General features: G+C 36.7%; 2 protein-coding genes and 1 pseudogene across 8 annotated transcripts; 2 read left to right on the top strand and 1 right to left on the bottom strand.

Annotated features, from left to right (window-relative positions):
* The first annotated feature begins 264 nt into the window (after window positions 1-264).
* Window positions 265-1,624, top strand: LOC121741435. Its single transcript, XM_042134184.1, has 2 exons — window positions 265-519; window positions 596-1,624. Exons 1-2 carry the CDS (start codon window positions 435-437, stop codon window positions 1,393-1,395), a joined length of 885 nt encoding a protein of 294 aa, XP_041990118.1. The 5' UTR covers window positions 265-434; the 3' UTR covers window positions 1,396-1,624.
* A 120-nt stretch (window positions 1,625-1,744) lies between these two features.
* On the bottom strand, window positions 1,745-5,991 carry LOC121810787 (annotated as a pseudogene).
* Window positions 5,992-6,188: 197 nt separating this feature from the next.
* LOC121741434 (pentatricopeptide repeat-containing protein At4g01570-like) lies at window positions 6,189-11,121 on the top strand. 7 transcript variants are annotated; one of them, XM_042134177.1, is made up of 4 exons: window positions 6,212-6,272; window positions 6,348-6,426; window positions 7,418-7,586; window positions 8,347-11,121. In XM_042134177.1, the coding sequence occupies exon 4, from the start codon at window positions 8,449-8,451 to the stop codon at window positions 10,921-10,923; it is 2,475 nt and encodes an 824-aa protein (XP_041990111.1). In that variant the 5' UTR covers window positions 6,212-6,272; window positions 6,348-6,426; window positions 7,418-7,586; window positions 8,347-8,448; the 3' UTR covers window positions 10,924-11,121. The 7 variants fall into 7 exon arrangements, with proteins under 7 accessions (XP_041990113.1, XP_041990112.1, XP_041990111.1 ...); XM_042134178.1 differs by lacking the exon at window positions 6,348-6,426 and having other exon boundaries at window positions 6,207-6,272; XM_042134183.1 differs by lacking the exon at window positions 7,418-7,586 and having other exon boundaries at window positions 6,224-6,272.
* The last annotated feature ends 5,978 nt before the right edge of the window (window positions 11,122-17,099 follow it).

Below are 17,099 nucleotides of genomic sequence, written 5' to 3'. Positions count from 1 at the left end.
TTTTCATTAATAACATAGACAAACATCATATGGTTATTACTTAACTTTTGTATTGCATGAAACATATTCGTTTAAAAAAGATGAAAACCACGCAAAATTGCATCCCATTGGAGCCTCTCCCACATAAACACTCCCAACAATTTCGTCGAATAGTAACCACCCAACAATTCAACCGCTCTTCCTCCCTTCCCTTCCGAGTTTCCGACACTTAAATACACAAACAAGAAGAGAGAGAGTCACAGAGAGGAAGAGACAGAACGAGAGGGCTTGGCATGCCAAGCGCTCTTTAACTGCATCTCTCAGTAAAAGATAAATCAAAAAATCTTCTCTTTTTGTTGGTCGGACCACATTCTCCTTCATCACCCTATCGTGTTTTTGTATTCACATTGAAAATAGAATAATTACATTCTTGAATAGTACAACACATAGAGGAAATGAGAAACGAGGATCGGTCAAATTCAGTACCTGAAATTCCCCAAATGATAGACGAACAGCAACACGATGATTCTGGTTTAGATGGTAAAAAAAAAATCACATATGGTCTAATACTTTTCACTATGAATTTGATTGATGGAGATGTATTTGTGTGGTGCAGGAGCAGCAGCACCTATAAAGCTGTTGCTAAAGCTAATCCAAGATCACAAAGACGCCTGCGGCAAAGGCCGCAAAGACAGCAGGAGAATGCTCAGGGTGGCTACCATGGTCACAATCTTGGACACTGTTCGGACAAGAATCCAAAAATGCCAGTCCTTTGGCAATAAGACCACCCTGCGCCGCTGCAACACCGGCCTCAGCCAGCCGCCCAAGGGCAAGAAGGGCAGGGTCGAGGCTGTGGCGGATGAGAAGGAGAAGCTGAGGAGAGAGCTCACCGCGTGCACTGCCGCCAGGAAGCGCCTCGAGCTCATGTGCTCGAGCCTGGGGAAGGAGAAGGAGATCATGGCTGCTGAGCTTTCTAGAAAGGCGCATGAGTTGTCCGAGATGGAGGATCTCATGCACGGCCTCAAGGCGCAGAACGAGAAGCTGGTGAGCAAAGTGCAGGAATGTGTGGGAGGAGAATCGCAGGGAAGGGAGTTCGAAGAGCAGAACAAGTTCCTTAGGGAGATGCTCGTGAGGTCGCACGATGGGTACCAATCGATGAAGGAGAGGCTCAATGAGGAACGGGGGAAGAACATGGTGCTGTGTAGCACAATAGATGAGATGAGGGAGAAGATTGAGTCGAGCTTTGGCAACGTAAGGAGATTAAAGGAACGCGCTGTTGATGTTGATGAAGATATAGAGAGTTTGGAGAATGTGTTTGAGCATTTCCAGACAATGCTTGAAAAGCATGATAAGATGCAACAAGGGTTCTCTTCAGTTCAAGTAGCACAAGAAGAAGACGAAGAAGGAACGAGTTAGGACAAGGAGACGATGGGATGGAATACTATGATGTTTCTCTTCAGTTCTCTCAGAACTTGGACTGGCTTTTTTTTTGTTTTTGCTATAAATAGCAGTGTCATTATGAGATGTAAAACAGGTGGAAAAAGGTTACCTTAGAGGAGACTTGTTGAACGTAGCTTTCGCAACTAGAGAGATATATGGCTAAGAACCTGTAACCAATGTGAATATGATACTGCATTTTTGGCAAGGATGGTATTCTGTTTTTGCAACTTTCCTTATATATAAATGAACATGTACCAAAGTTCACAACGGAATATGGAGGCAACGGCGGTGCATAAATAACCTATTTTTGTCACAATCACAAGTGGAAAGGCGATGAGACAACTATTTACTATAATTACTAACCGTTTGCAGTTTGCAACCTGCAATAGAATTCATAATCCATGAATTGCTCGCTACCATGGCTCCGGCAGAAGAGGCTAAAGCTTCTGCACGTGCACGTCTCTGGCCCATGACTGAACTTTCATTGGATGGCTTGCACTGTTGAGGAAGCTCGACACTGTAAATGATGAAGGTTGTCTTGGAGCTTCTGGTAGATGCAGTTGTCTGGTCTCCTGCAACGGGCTTCCTGTTCAGAACTTTACCTCCAGCAGCAATCACAAGATCGTGAAGATATCCTCTGTATGAAGGCGCAAAATCTCCCATGAAAAAGAATGTGTAACCATCAAATAGTTTTGGTTGCTGCAAAATCACAGGAAGTGGGAATCAAATCATATGAATAACTTGGAAAGAAGAAACAGTGAAGAATGTACATCAGAAGCAAAAGATTAACCTTGTTTAGAAGTCTTAATTTTCCAAGCTTTGGTCCATCCCTTATTCCATGAATGTCGACTGAGATTTCATACTGTTCCTCATCAGCTATATCTCCAGCTTCAATGCAAGCTTTAATCCCTGAATCAATAGAAACATATTAATGGCATGAAATATATAAACAAATAGATTGAAGCTTGTACATAAAAATATTTGAAATAACTTCTTACAAAGAATATAGAGTCAATTCAAATTCATTTGTACATAGAAAATTACTCACACTGAACATTCAAAACCCATTTTCCTTCCAAGACAGCCATTAAAAATTTGAGTGTACGTCGGCACGCCCCATTCTCATCTGTCAAAGCTATTACATGGGTGACAGTCGGATCCCAGTTCTTCAGAATTGTTACTCCAAACAAGTTCTCAAATTCAGCAACAGTTTCCTGAATTTACACCATAGTCGTGATACATAAAACTATTATCTCCTTATTTCACACAACATATTAAATAAAGTAATTACTGGTTTATTTACTTTCTCGGTATTGGTGAGAGCTGAACAGCAGAACACCAAATTCTTGAACCTCTTATGGCACTTCCACTGTAAGGGTGATCTGTCTGTGCATTCTTCATTCGTTTTCACTTTATGTGGATGGAGCCAAGACTTTCTGGAGGAAGTAAAAATGGAAAAGAAAGTCGTGATATAAACCATGCTAAAATATGAATAGTCAATCTTGAAGCTGCACAATGTCCATGTAAACATTGCTGGAAAGTGCAACAAACCTTTCAGCAGAAAGTTTACTTTTCTTCCTTGATTGAGATTGAGGAAAATCAGTTGGCAGTTGAGATGATTTATGAATTGGACATAGCATAACAAAGTTTTCCTGTCACGTGTTGAAAACCACAATATTAATCTTAGTGTTTTCTCCATGTTCAGAAATAATTGCTAGTTTATACTTGCAGAATCCCATCGACATTCTGGAGTCAACCTAGCACAAGGAACATGAAAGCTCTTGCGACAACTCTTGTCATAACACCCGAGAGCTGCTCCCTTGATGCCACAACAGCTGCACCTAATTCTTCGACTTCTGTACAATTCATTTTCAAGGTTGACAACGGTATCATCTTCAAAATACACATTAGGTGCCCTACAAAAGATGACCAGCCTCATTTTGCTATATATTACAATGAAAATTAACAAATTGATACTATTGATGACTACCCTAATAAAGCATAAAAAGGTAGATAGTAGCATGTGACAGCAACAAAATGAAGCAAACTAGATAAATTTGATTAATCTACCACCAGCGAAGTCCGCATACTAGAAAAATGTGCAGATATTGTTGCAAATGTCATACCATTCTGCACATTTCTTGTGAACATGTATAGCATCCTTTCTTGCGACATCTATCACCAACTTCCCACCGACGTAGTGAACCATGATCCCTGAAGCCTGAACTTTTGAATTTCAGTAACAAACCATATACACAAAATCATTCCTTTCTTGGACAATTAACTAGTATGTAGCATAAATAATAAAAAACATAAGCTATATTTCAAAAGGGATGTACCTCAGACTCTTCAGATGATTGGCAGAAAGCACAATGAATTGTACTGGGAGATGTATTACATTTTAGCAAAGCATGCCCGCCAAGGGAGGAAGGTGGTTTATCAACTTTTGATGGAGTTTTTATGTCTGATCGATCCCTTTCAAAAGAGTGATCTCTGGTTGCATCCTTTTCATTAGCACCTAAAGCTTTAGAATCATAGTTGTCCTTGCACATGCTCTTTACAGATAATTTAACTGTATTTCCAGAACTTGGTGACTTTCTACAGACATTTACATACTTTCTTTTGACACATCTATCTGAAATTTCTTCATGCATTCCTGGTGGAAGCAGATTAGTAAGCAACTGGGAAACCGACCCCCGTTTGTTTTGTTCAGTATCTAAGAACTTTTTTCCAATTTCAGATTTTTCAGTTTCTTCTTTACTGCCAGATTTTTCAGTTTCTTCTTTACTGCCACAATTTTCTGATGCTGAAACTTGAGTGAACTCCTCACCCTTGCCGTTTGCTGGAGGCTGTACCTCATCAGATAAAGTTAAAACATTTTTCTCTTGAACACTGGGCAGGACCTTTCTGCTTTTTCTAGATTTTCCTTTTATAACCAATGGAGTGTCTTTATTGCCCTCTTGCAAATCTTGATAGATTTCATTGCCAAATTCAGCACGGAATGCGGTTACGGTTGAGATCCTTCTAGCTTTCTTGTCTTTTTCAGGCTCATTTGAGTTGACTTTCTTTTTAGAATTTCTCATTCTGCATTTGCCTTCAGAGGTTTCTTCCCTTGTACGCTTGCCTCCTGTGCTAGTAGATCCGTTCTATGGAACAGCAGTTTCTGTTGAGTTCGTTTCTACACTTTTTAAGGCGACATACTCTTCAGCAGTATGATCTTCAATCTACACCAACATAATTATATCAAACTTGGTAAATAATGGATTGTTGAAATATTAAAAAATGTTATGCACCTGTATTGTTGGACTTGAACAGAGTTCAGGAGAGCAAGGCCTTTGTGTCCATTCAAACATTTCACTATCAATGAAATTTGCATTGTTCGATAAGTTACCAACTCCTATCTGCATAAAGAAACAAATGAAATTTAAAAATAGTGTGTTGCCAAGAAAAGTAATTGCATCAATTATCAGTCAGGAAATAATTAATGAACTCTATAATCTTAAATTCGGTAGCATTAGTTCATAATCGATGACATTAGAAGCTATATCTGGGGGAGAACAAACCTCATCATCCAAGTCTTTGATGTCGCTGAAGCAAGGAGCTTCTGGCGGTGTATACATGACCAGATTGTCATCCGTCTGCTGAGTTGATTTCTCCATGTCCTCTTCATCTCTCAACCAGAAAAAAGAAGGTAACTTGGCTACCCCCTTTTCAGATGTGGTAGGCATGTCATTTTGCAAAGTAGGACTGCTTTTAGTTTCATTTCTGTTGATTTCAGCAGCTCCATCCTTCAGCCTTTCTCGCTCCATTTCGGTCCTTGTATATGGTTGTATCTGAATCCTTTTCTTTGTAGGAAAAACTGATGCACTTTTTGATCCTCTCATGTGATGCTGTTTCTGATTCCCAATGTCTGAAGCTTCTAGTTTCATTTGGCCATTATTTTGGACTGCACACACATTAACACATTATAATTGAGGCAAACAATGAGTTTGTGGCAAGACATCAAATAAAGCATGCTTGTTTGTCTAATGAAAATTATGGAAGATTGTCAAACACCACACAACAAAGCAGTCATTACCAGAAGAGCCAGGTGATGCTTCAGTTTGAGTGACAAAAATATTGACTCCAGATGCTACTTCCATGCTTTTGTAAACGCTAACCAAATTATCCATATGAGGCGCAGGCCTAATTTCGGCGAAATGAAAATGAAAAAAATTACAAAATGGGAGCACTCGATATACAAGTCATGAGAATTCCACAAGTTAATATATACCTCTTCGCCTGTATGGAACTTTACAAACAGGACAACTCGATGCTGCTTTCATCGATTTCTCGATACACAAACTGCATCAATCAGTAAACGCAATATAATAGGCAACAAAAGCGACTTGAAATCAGAAACCGTATACGAATCATCATTTTACTAAATGCTTACTTGCAAAAGACATGATTGCAGGTGAGCGAAACGGCTGAATTAAATAGACTCAAACTGTTGACAGACAAATTAATCAATTACCATATAGGACACTTGAGCTCCCATCCCATTCTCTCCAGATGTGATGCGTCCGCCATTACTCTCCTCAGGAAGCTCTTCTAATTCTGTGTGTGAGTTGCGCTTGTTTTCGAATTGGAGAATTTGCTGAGCCGCGCGAAATTAAATATTTCGAAAAGTTGTAATTTCCCGCTGCCGCTAAATTCCATAACACGCTTCTCCTCTAAGATATTTATTTATGCATCAAATAAAATGTGATTTTACTAAAGTTTAATTTATTTAAGATTAAATACTATACTTCTAAGTTCTAATAATGACCTAATTCTAACCTTCTCTCTTTCTCTTTCAAGCTCCGGCCACGGTACATCTCTGCCCCTCTCTTTTTTTTTCCGTCACATCTCTGCCACTCTTCCCTTTTCTGATTTTAGAATTTCAGGTTTTTTAGTTGAATTGAAAGCTGATTCGCTGAAACAAAACAGCTTAACTGGCTGTATCTGTTTCCAATCAGATTTTGGGTAACTCTCCTGCTTTATTTCTCGAATTTGTTATCTATTGAAGCATTTCTGTATTTTATAGAATTTGCTTTTTCTTGCAATGATGCTTCGATGATCTAACTGAGCCTAGAATTTTATAACAAAAAATGAAATGTTTCAGTATTAGGTGGATTTATCCACAGATATTACTCAAAAATTTTGGCTCAGTGTCAGAAATTCATTTTAATTTAGAATGCGGCACTCCCAACCAACTCTTGGTCCAAATGCAAAATTTAATTTTTCCAAATGGAGTTGTTATTATAGCATTAACAAATTGGAAAACGGATTTAAATTTCTAGAATTCTCAAATGGATAAGAGTTTCTATTTTCTGCAGTTTAAAACTTTTTTTCTATTTTAGGAAGAAATGTGTTATTGTATCACAAAAAAACAGGCAGTAGCTAGCCAAAGAAAACAGGCAGTAGGTTTTTCAAAACCAGAGTAGGTTTATAGGCAAAATTTTATCATTTTTATTGCAAATTCGAGAGATGATTTGCTTCATGTCATTTGTATGTGAGAGTAAATAAATTAGGAAGTAAACAATTGCTAATGGCTAAATTAAATTATAGTTGTTGATGTGAGTAATGTTTGCTTGATGAGTATGCTTGCGGGTGTTCTTGGTGATTATCGAATCAAGAAATATGGCTAAAGTTGAAAGCTTTAGTAATTTTTATTTGTTATTCTTTTTTAAAAAAGTTATGCAGCTTATTACAATAGCAAGTGAGACTTTGTCTGAAATTGATTTGAAAACTATGATATGAATGATGAGAAGCTAACAGCAGATGATAGGTTTTGCATGCTGTTCACATTTTGCTCTATCTCTTTTTTTTGAAATGAAATTTCTCACTTGCTTGTTTATCAGTTGATGTTGGATTAATCTGTTGTTGTTTGCTCGTTTTGTCAAAATGTCAATGTCTGTTCGGCCTTACGGGTACCCGCGTCAGGTAACTAAGTAGTTGTCAATGCATTTTTCAGGTGCGGGTACCCCTAGTTAAACCTTTCATGCCTATATACAGACGCTGCTCTAAGGCAAAGATGGTGTCAGCGTATTAAACTATTTCGCTGGGTACTCACGATGCATTTTCTTTTCTTCATTCTTTCAGCCAGCAAACTTCCCCTGCTTATTAAGACGCTGAATCTCTAGGTATTTAAGAATCAAAAGTCTAGATGCCTCTCCAAATCATCATTTATTGTATGGAACTTAATTGTTTCTATCTATGTGTTTCGTTGTTGAATGTTGTTCACTAAGATCATGTTGTTTAGTTATCTCAACTTTCCTAACGTCCATTTTTGATAAATTATTGAAATTACTCACTGTCTATCAGAGCGTCACGATGGTTAGAATTTCTCGTGGGGTTTAAACCAGTGATAAAGCAATATTGGAGTCGTAAAAGATGCTGATCTTGAAATGATCAGCTGACAAAATGTCTTATGTAGACACCGACTCGAAAATTTCAGAAATGCATTTCCTCCCATTGTTCTAAGTCATAAAATGTTGCCTATAAACCTACTCTGGTTTTAAAAATCAAAATTCTTCTGCAAAATCTTAAAGATAGGCATAAAAGATACTAGTACACAAGGTAACTAACAGGAAAGACAACTGAGTGCACACTGCCTCAGGCTTCATTCCTGTGCTGTAGACACAATTATTTTCAAAGTTGGAAAGTTCACGGGATTTTGGATTATAAGTGTATGAATCTTTGTTGCATTCCTTAATTGACAAAAAGTTCGGATTCCAGTTGCAGGGGTATAACTCTCTTGGATTTGGATGGTGTTGGTTATTGTGATTCTTATGCTGCCATGATAATGTTTTTAATGCTTTTTGCCGCAATTGAAGATTCAGATGCATATGTGTAATTTAGTACTAGAGTGTTCTAAAGATCTTCTTATTCATGATTTTTCAGTGTTGATGCCAACAGCGAAATCCTCGGGCATGGGCACGGCAGGGACTGTTCCGGCCTCATCTCCCTATTTACAATTGAACAAAAGCTAACTGTGCAAGGATAATGCGCGTTGGAGGCGTACCAAGAGCAATTATAATTTTTCACGCTTCTATTTCATCGCTCCTCCCAATCACCACACGAGTCAGATTCATGACGGTGGCAGAAAAAGCTGCTAAGTCAGCAAGCGTATCTGAACTGGGTGATCTTCTGGTCGACGCTGCCATTGCCAAAACTCTCTCGAAACCTGGCGGAATTCATGAGCTAGAGAAGAAAGGAGATGCCATCCCTTTATCAGAAGAGCTTGTGCTTCGAGTGCTCCGTCGTGGCTCTCTTGATTCATCAAGAAAGTTGGAGTTTTTCCGGTGGTGCTCCAACAGGCAAAACTACAAACACTCGGCATGCACCTACTCACAGGTTTTCAAAGTCCTCTGTTTTCTGACACACCATCATCATGATGACATTCTTGAGCTTGTGGCCACAATGAGGCGTGATGGGGTGGCTCTGGATTCAATTACTTTAAAGATGATGCTTGATGGGTTCATCAGGGCTGGCAAGTATGATTCCGCATTGGAAGTTTTGGATTATGTTGAGAGGGAATTGATTGGTTCCAGCTGTTTCAGCCCTGATGTATATAGCCCAGTTCTTGTTGCACTCATGAGGAAGAATCAGATTTCGATAGCATTATCGATATTATTGAAGCTTGTGGATTCTGCACTGCTCGCAGCAAATGGTGAAAATGTGGTCATTCCCGATGCCATAGCTTGTAATGAGGTGCTTGTGGGACTCAAGAAGGCAGACATGAGAGATGAATTCAGACAAGTTTATAGTAATTTACGAAAAACGAAACTTTATCCTATGGATATATGGGGTTACAACATATGCATTCATGCATTAGGATGTTGGGGTGAGTTGAGCTCTGTGTTGGGTTTGTTTAAAGAGATGAAGGAGAGGAATGGTCCATTTGAACCTGATTTGTGCACGTATAACAGCCTCATACACGTCCTTTGCTTGCTTGGGAAGGTGCAGGATGCCCTTATTGTGTGGGAGGAGCTGAAGGCTTCCTCGGGTCATGAGCCGGACGAGTTCACTTACCGGATTATGATACAAGGTTGTGCCAAGTCATATAGAATCAATGATGCGTTGAGAATCTTTAGTGAGATGCAGTACAACGGCATACGAGCAGGTACTGTTGTTTACAACTCCCTTCTTGATGGTTTGATGAAGTCAAGGAAGTTGATGGAAGCCTGCAATCTGTTTGAAAAAATGGTGGATGATGATGGTGTAAGGGCCTCGTGCTGGACGTATAACATACTTATAGATGGTTTGTACAAGAACGGAAGAGAAGAAGCTGCTTATTCCATGTTTTGTGACTTGAAAAGAAAGGGTAATAGTTTTGTGGATGGAATTACATACAGCATTGTCATTTTGCATCTATGTCGGGAAAACCGGGTTGAGGAAGCATTGCAGCTGGTGGAGGAGATGGAGGGGAGGGGCTTTATAGTTGATTTGGTTACCATAACTTCACTAGTGATCGCGCTTTACAGACGTGGTCAGTGGGATTCGATTGAGAGGCTCCTGAGGCATATTAGAGATGGGAATTTAGTCCCTTCTCTTATCAAGTGGAAATCAGCCATGGAAGCTTCAATGAGTAGCCCACAGAGCAAGAAGAGGGACTATACACCAATGTTTCCTTCCATAAGTGATGTAGCCGAAGTTTTGCATCTGACAAATCCGGATGGCGAAGGTGCAGACGACTCCAAGCAGTTCAGTGAGGAAGCGGACGAGTGGTCATCTTCTCCATACATGGATTCACTTGCAAATCAATTTGCCTCTGACAGCAGCCGTGGTCCACCACCTTTCTCTCTGTCGAGAGGAGTTCGAGTTTTGGCAAAGGGTGAAGATTCTTTTGATGTTGACATGGTGAATACCTACTTATCCATCTTCTTGGCCAAGGGGAAGCTGAGTTTGGCGTGTAAATTGTTTGAGATTCTGACCAATATGCGCGTGAACCCAAATAGCTACACTTACAACTCCATCATGAGCTCCTTCGTCAAGAAAGGGTATTTCAAGGAAGCATGGGGAGTCCTTCACGCGATGGGGGAGGCGGTCACCCCTTCGGACATAGCAACGTACAACGTGGTGATCCAAGGTCTCGGGAAGATGGGGAGGGCGGATCTTGCAAAGGCTGTTCTTGACAAGCTGAACAATGAAGGTGGGTACCTCGACATTGTCATGTACAACACCTTCATCAATGCCCTCGGGAAGGCTGGGCGGTTTGGTGAAGCGGTCGAGCTGTTCCAGCAGATGAAGAGCAGCGGGATAAACCCGGATGTGTTCACCTACAACACTCTAATCGAGGTGCACAGCAAGGCCGGGCTGCTCAAGGAAGCGTACGAGTTCTTGAAGATGATGTTGGATGCTGGATGTGCACCTAATCACGTGACAGATACATGTCTCGATTTTCTTGAAAAGGAAATCGAGAGACGGAGGTACGACAAGGCGTCGATCCTAAGCTCCGAAACTGATGATCTTTGCTGAGTATCTCAACTTCAGCTGGTGTTGCTTCTTTCAGCCCTTAACAGTGTCAATGTTCCTTGCTCGTCCAATGTAAGTCATTAATGATTATAGTTATCTCATAATTTCATGTAACGAGTTGAATGTAAGTATTCTGATTATTCTCGACATAACAAAATCAAACTGTTATCAGAGAATGACATAACAAAATCATTCTCTCAAGACTTGGCCAAGCAAGTATTTTTACATCTCATTTTCAATTGGCTGTTGTTTAGATTGTTAACTACAGATCAGGAACTGGCGAATGAGTCCATATTTTTGTATTTTTGCAGGAATCAAAGTTGAAATACTATTGGTATATTTTAGTGTTAATAATTCTAATAATCATAATTAAAACTGTAGTGCCCCCTAATTAACCACTAATTAATTAATTAAAATTTTAATTATTATATGCGGATCTAGTGACCCATTGTGCTACTAATGGGCTATTGGCCTGCTTTTATCACAAACACATTTTATAATTTTTCTCAATTGGATTGGGACTTATTTAGAGATATGCTGTAACAAAAATAAATCATTATAATGTAATCATAGGGAAAATTATATTTTTACACCCGAAGTTTCACTTCATTTCAACGATTAAATCATTTAGTTTTGAAAATGTGTTCAAATCTGAAAAAAAAAACTCTTTAGATCACATTCTTAAAAAAAGTGCTTTTATGGTAAAATATTGGATATAGAAATATAATGAAATTAAAGTAATTAGTCAGTAAATATGTTTATTTATATAGTTAAGGATCTAGCGTTTAATTCAACCAAAGTGCATATTGTGAGTTGATGTGTCGACAATGATGTGAAAAGTCATAATGGTAATAGAAAAAATGAAGTTTGGTATAATTGCAATAGATAAATAATTAATTACTATCCTTTAAAAATATTTTATACTACTACTTATATAGTATTATGCGCTAATGGATTTACTTATCATATCCCAGTTAAACAGCCTTAGTCCACTAAACCAAATGCACTTGCAAATTCAATCATAAATTTTATTTTGAGAGAATAAATAAATAGATTTAGGAAGTAACTGAAACATGTTTTAAAGTAATTTTAATAGTAGATCCTCACTTTTTCATGATGATTGTAACTAGTGCTCGAGAAAAGGTGATTTAGGTTATCCCATGCATAGTGATACTATATTAAACCATTTGAACTTATATAGTACTAATACATACTTTTTTGCTTTATTTACTTTATCTTCCATACATGCGATATATCTTGATTCTATATTTTAATAAAACGTCATTACATTACAAGTTATCAGTGAAATAAATGTGGTTAAATGCATTTGGTTGCTTCACCATGAATTAAATTTTAAATTAAGCTGAATGACTACAAAGTGGGTTGGTAGCAAAAAGGAAAACTATTTATGTAAATATATTAAGACACATGTTAGAAACTAAAAACAAGAAAATTCCAACTTGAATAATTAAAGGTGTTGCATCATGAGATCGATGTAGCTCCAGCAGTCGAATTTAGTGGAGTTTCTCAGCCCTCGACACTAACATTGAAAATCAATCGAACCTCAAGTCTAGTGGGAATTGCTAAGAAATATGCATTGTGGTCGACCCTGGTTGTTGAATCCACTGGGAAATGTGCAATGTGGGATCGATGAGAGCTTCAAAGGTCGTATTTAGTGAAATTCTGTAGTTGATCTTGTAGAACTGCGGCGGGTTGGTTGACCCCGAGCCCACCTGGATCCGCAAAATATATATTCCATTCGTCGTATTAAATATGAAACATTTGTTTTTCGGTAAGAGATTTTATGTAGTGTTGTTTTGTGAGTTATTGAAAAGATAATAATGTATGAGAGAAGATAAGATAGAGTTGATATTGTTTCCATTTTAGGAAATTTTTCATTTTTAATGGATTAACTTATAAACGAAAACGTTTCATTTTTAATGGATAGAGGAAGTAGTTTTTCTTTTCCTCATTGTACTGATGGGCAAAGTTGTCGCTACCACAGAACTACGCCGTTTTAGCTGAATTATACTCCCTCCGTCACATAAAAGAATGTTTCACTTTCCTTTTTAGTTTGTCCCACTAATGAACATTTCAAAATTGTAGAAAAAGTTTTCTCTCACAATAATATAAATGTTATATTTTCTCTTTCTACTTAACATACAAAACAAAACTTCCTAAAATCTCGTATAGTACCACAAGTGTGACATCTTTTATGGGGCGGATGGAGTATATCATGAATGTTTGGTGGTGGTTTGACTATCCTCATGCCAGTTGCTCATGTGCCACGTGTGTATATGGAAACTTGTATCACTTAATTACTTTTTTTTTCTTTTTTGGGTAGATTTCAATGGGATTTACTTTTTCTTGTTACTGGTGGTTCTTTAATGATTACACAATCAACTCATTTAATTGAGTTCTTTTTCTAAGATATTTTTCCGACGTGGATATAGTAGATTATTCAGATTTGAGATTATGGTGGTGCATAATTTTTTGAGTTGATCGTTTGAGGAACTAATTAACTGAGCTAATATTAATGAAGTGCTAAGAATATATTGGGTGAGAAAGAATTAATAATTATATATTTCCACCGCTTTATAAGATTATAACTACAAGAATTGAATGGGTAAATCCCACTAGGAACGAGAAGTTAGCATATTTTTCGGATGCAGTGAAGTTCATAACAATTTCATTAAATTTATACTATATCATTATTCTCATGAAAATGTATTTTTCACGATAAGCCATCTTGTCATGTACGCTATTATTTATTGTAAGAGTATATTAATTTGTCTATGGAAAAAGAAGATCGACTTATGAAACTAACCGAGCACTTCGGAAATTTATATTTTCTCTACTATTTTAGATTACTATGATGATAATTAAATCTTGTTATTCTAGCTAGTGTAAGAACTCAATTTTTAGAATATGTATGCATTTGTTACGGAATTGAAGAGGACATAATAATTACAATTAATAATAATGAAGAATATAACATACACATATGAACACTTAAATCATGCCATCATTGAACAAAAATTCATTGTTATCTTTCTTGAAGAAAGAAGTTTGGTATTAATGATTATATTAGTAAAACAAAATGTCAAAAATTAAACAAAGCATTTTAGGTTGGTAGTGGTACATATTCAGTCAGAAACCTCTTGGAAAAGGAATCATTCCATATTTCAACTACAAAAATAATTTACATATTTTATTCAATTCACCAACTTAATATTGACCTAGTTGGTGTATCACTAAAATTGAATTGACTAATTGCTTATAAACATTTCTAATGGAAATTGGATTTGACAACATTTGTCGACTGTTCTACCAAAGGATTTCATTGTCGTCGCAGTGATTGTTTTGTATATGTGAAAATAAGGTCACCTTTCAAGTTTAGCTGCTAATTGAATATTGCCAAATTTTAATGTTATGTCAATGAAAATGGTCCCTCGAAATTAGTAGTTGTGCTAACAAAATTAATAAGAACATCTTAACTCCCAAATGATGGTGAACTTTTTATATGTCTCTTAATACAATTGATTGACTATAGTTTATTTTTGTAATTGATGAGTACATGAATAACCTAACTCAAAAGAGTTGTTACCCTATAGAATTAGCTTTAAAGTCTAAATGCATTATGACGTTTCCACTGCAATTAATTGTCATTATTTTTGTGGGAGTTTGGTAGAGTAGCCATGACTTAGGGTAAATACTCCACGCGTGACATTTTATTTTATTGGCAATATATATCCAAAGATTCATAATCCTTCTTTTCTAGCGAAATTAAGAATATAACAACATTCAAATTCACAGCATATTATTAACACGGTCATGTTGTGTACTTACAATCAGGGGTTTGGATAAAATATTTATACAAGTAATCTTGTTTTCTGCTACAGATTCAGAAACTGAAACTCGTAAGTCCAAACTTATAATATAGACAAACTGATATGTATCTTGATAACATTTTAAATAGCTAGCACATTAAATAACGATATTGAACGACAACGTATACCTTGCTTCATAAAACGAGCATGTTTTGACTCATTTTTTCGTTTCATTCCGTCTCAACCATCTATGCTAGGTCATAAGTTTCCGAAATTGTGCTTTGGAGGTAGCTGTGTGTGTGTGTGAAATCGGAGGCTGTCAAACTTGCTTGACCCCACACTATCGATCCTTGCTTGTATGTTGTCTCTACAAGTGCGAACGTGCGTGTCCATTTACTAATAGATTTTCAACGCATCTCAACAACATGATACATAATTGAAAATCTAGTTGGGGTTGAGGACTTTGTGGGCTCAACCGACCACATTGCTGGCTCACATGGGACTAAAAAACTCCATTAAATTCAGTCTTGAGTTGGCGTCGGTCCCACATAGTGAAAATTCCACTCCAATCCTCCGGGGTTGGATTTCCCTTCATTCTTCTTCTGCAACTCATTGCCGCCAACGACCTTCATCGCTGTATTTGATCCCATATACTCCTATAAGTTTCATTATTCGGATTCACCGTGCGGATATATGGCATAAGAAAACTACAATTTCGTTTAATTGGTTTATACCATTCCCTATCGTAACAAAATCCTTGTAACATTACATATCCTTTAGTCAAATATTGAGCCAAAAGTCTAAATGGAAAAGAATAAATAATGAAAACAAAATCAATGGAGCAACGACTATAGAAACTTCCAAGAGTTGGTGATTGATTAAGTACTATGGATCGAGTTTACTCGTTCATATTTAAGTAAATCCAAACTTAGAACAATAACAAAACTTATATATTTATCTCCAGTTGCTAATTTTATACTATATTTATACAATGATTTAAACGAAAATTTAGTTTACTAATATAATTGGGTACAACTGCTTGGAAATTATGCTCAATTAATTCGAGAGGAAATAGTCTTTTCCAATATATAAATAATAAGTGAATGATTTGTCATTTCCCTATCAACCGAAGTGCAATGCGTCACGCATGTTATTTTTAATGCAATATTGACGAAGTATTTATCATTATTTTAGATTCTTTAACTCTTTGAATGTGTTACAATATGTAGGAGAGTTTACGAGTTCTTCTCTATGAAATTTCTTAATCCCAAGTTTTTAGAAACCTTTCTTTATTATAGTGGTTTTATTAACCTTTTAAATATTAATGAGATACGCGTCTCTAAAAAAAATTGTAGAGATTATAAAATGAAAGTTTTCCACCGCATTACCTCTATCTTCTAAACATCTGCGACAATCTTATTCACCATATCCGACTCAACGTATTCTTTTTCCTAAATTTGTAATTAACCAACAAAAATAATGTGCAGGGACGGATCTATATGGCATTCACAAGGGGCAATTGCCCCACCTAAAAAAATTCATGTATGCTATTTTTAGTAGTTAATTTTAAAATTTTCTAAATTTCCTTATTTTTGCCCCTTCTTAATGTATTAAAATATCTCTATGTATATTTTTGCCCCACCTATGTAGACTTCATGGCTCCGTCCCTGATAATGTGCACTCAACTTAAAAAGTATTTTGGTGGAATTTGAACTCGAATATATCGTTTCCTCACCATTCATGATTCATCTTCATTTATATTTTTAATATCTTATCGTAAATATGAGAATGTGACAAAGTGATTCAGTCTATTCGTATATAAAAAAGGGTTAACAATTTCTTCTTTACGAAAATCAAGTTATTCTTGTGGCTAAATATCGAAATTATGCCCACGTATTAAGACGTATTGCATCGCTCATCATCGATGCAAATATATCCATATGTATATTACACATTAAATTGAATATTTCTTCAACGAAAATTAGTTTGGAATATTGATTAGGCAAGCACGACTTTTTCAAAAAATTACATTTTAATTCACGAGTTAGTTGAGCCATCCCCCAAAAAGATTGAGACTATCGACTCTCAACACTTGTTTTTGTATCAACCGAAACTCCAAAACCATTTAATTTTTATATCTATGGATTTCTCAGATGGTATGGATATAGCTCAACTAACGCTAGTTATTGAAATTTTGTTTATTTAGGCTTTCCTTTATCTCTATCTCTTGACTTAGATAAAAGCACAGTGAAATGCGAACATCACACATTATTTATAAAATTCGTAACTTATAATTTATGTGAAGAAAATCTAGAATATACTCCTGTTTAAATTCATACCTAAGGCCCC

The sequence above is a fragment of the Salvia splendens genome, chromosome 7, assembly GCF_004379255.2.
Source record: "Salvia splendens isolate huo1 chromosome 7, SspV2, whole genome shotgun sequence".
In the NCBI taxonomy this organism is placed as follows: Eukaryota; Viridiplantae; Streptophyta; class Magnoliopsida; order Lamiales; family Lamiaceae; genus Salvia; species Salvia splendens.
This window is presented reverse-complemented; position numbering and strand designations above follow the sequence as displayed.

Excerpts from the sequence above, each read along its gene's own strand:
- LOC121741434 (XM_042134179.1), top strand. The coding sequence starts at position 8,449 with ATGCGCGTTGGAGGCGTACCAAGAGCAATTATAATTTTTCACGCTTCT.
- LOC121741435 (XM_042134184.1), top strand. The coding sequence starts at position 435 with ATGAGAAACGAGGATCGGTCAAATTCAGTACCTGAAATTCCCCAAATG. Across the intron at positions 520-595 it reads CGATGATTCTGGTTTAGATG|GAGCAGCAGCACCTATAAAG; the intron begins GTAAAAAAAAAA and ends TGTGTGGTGCAG.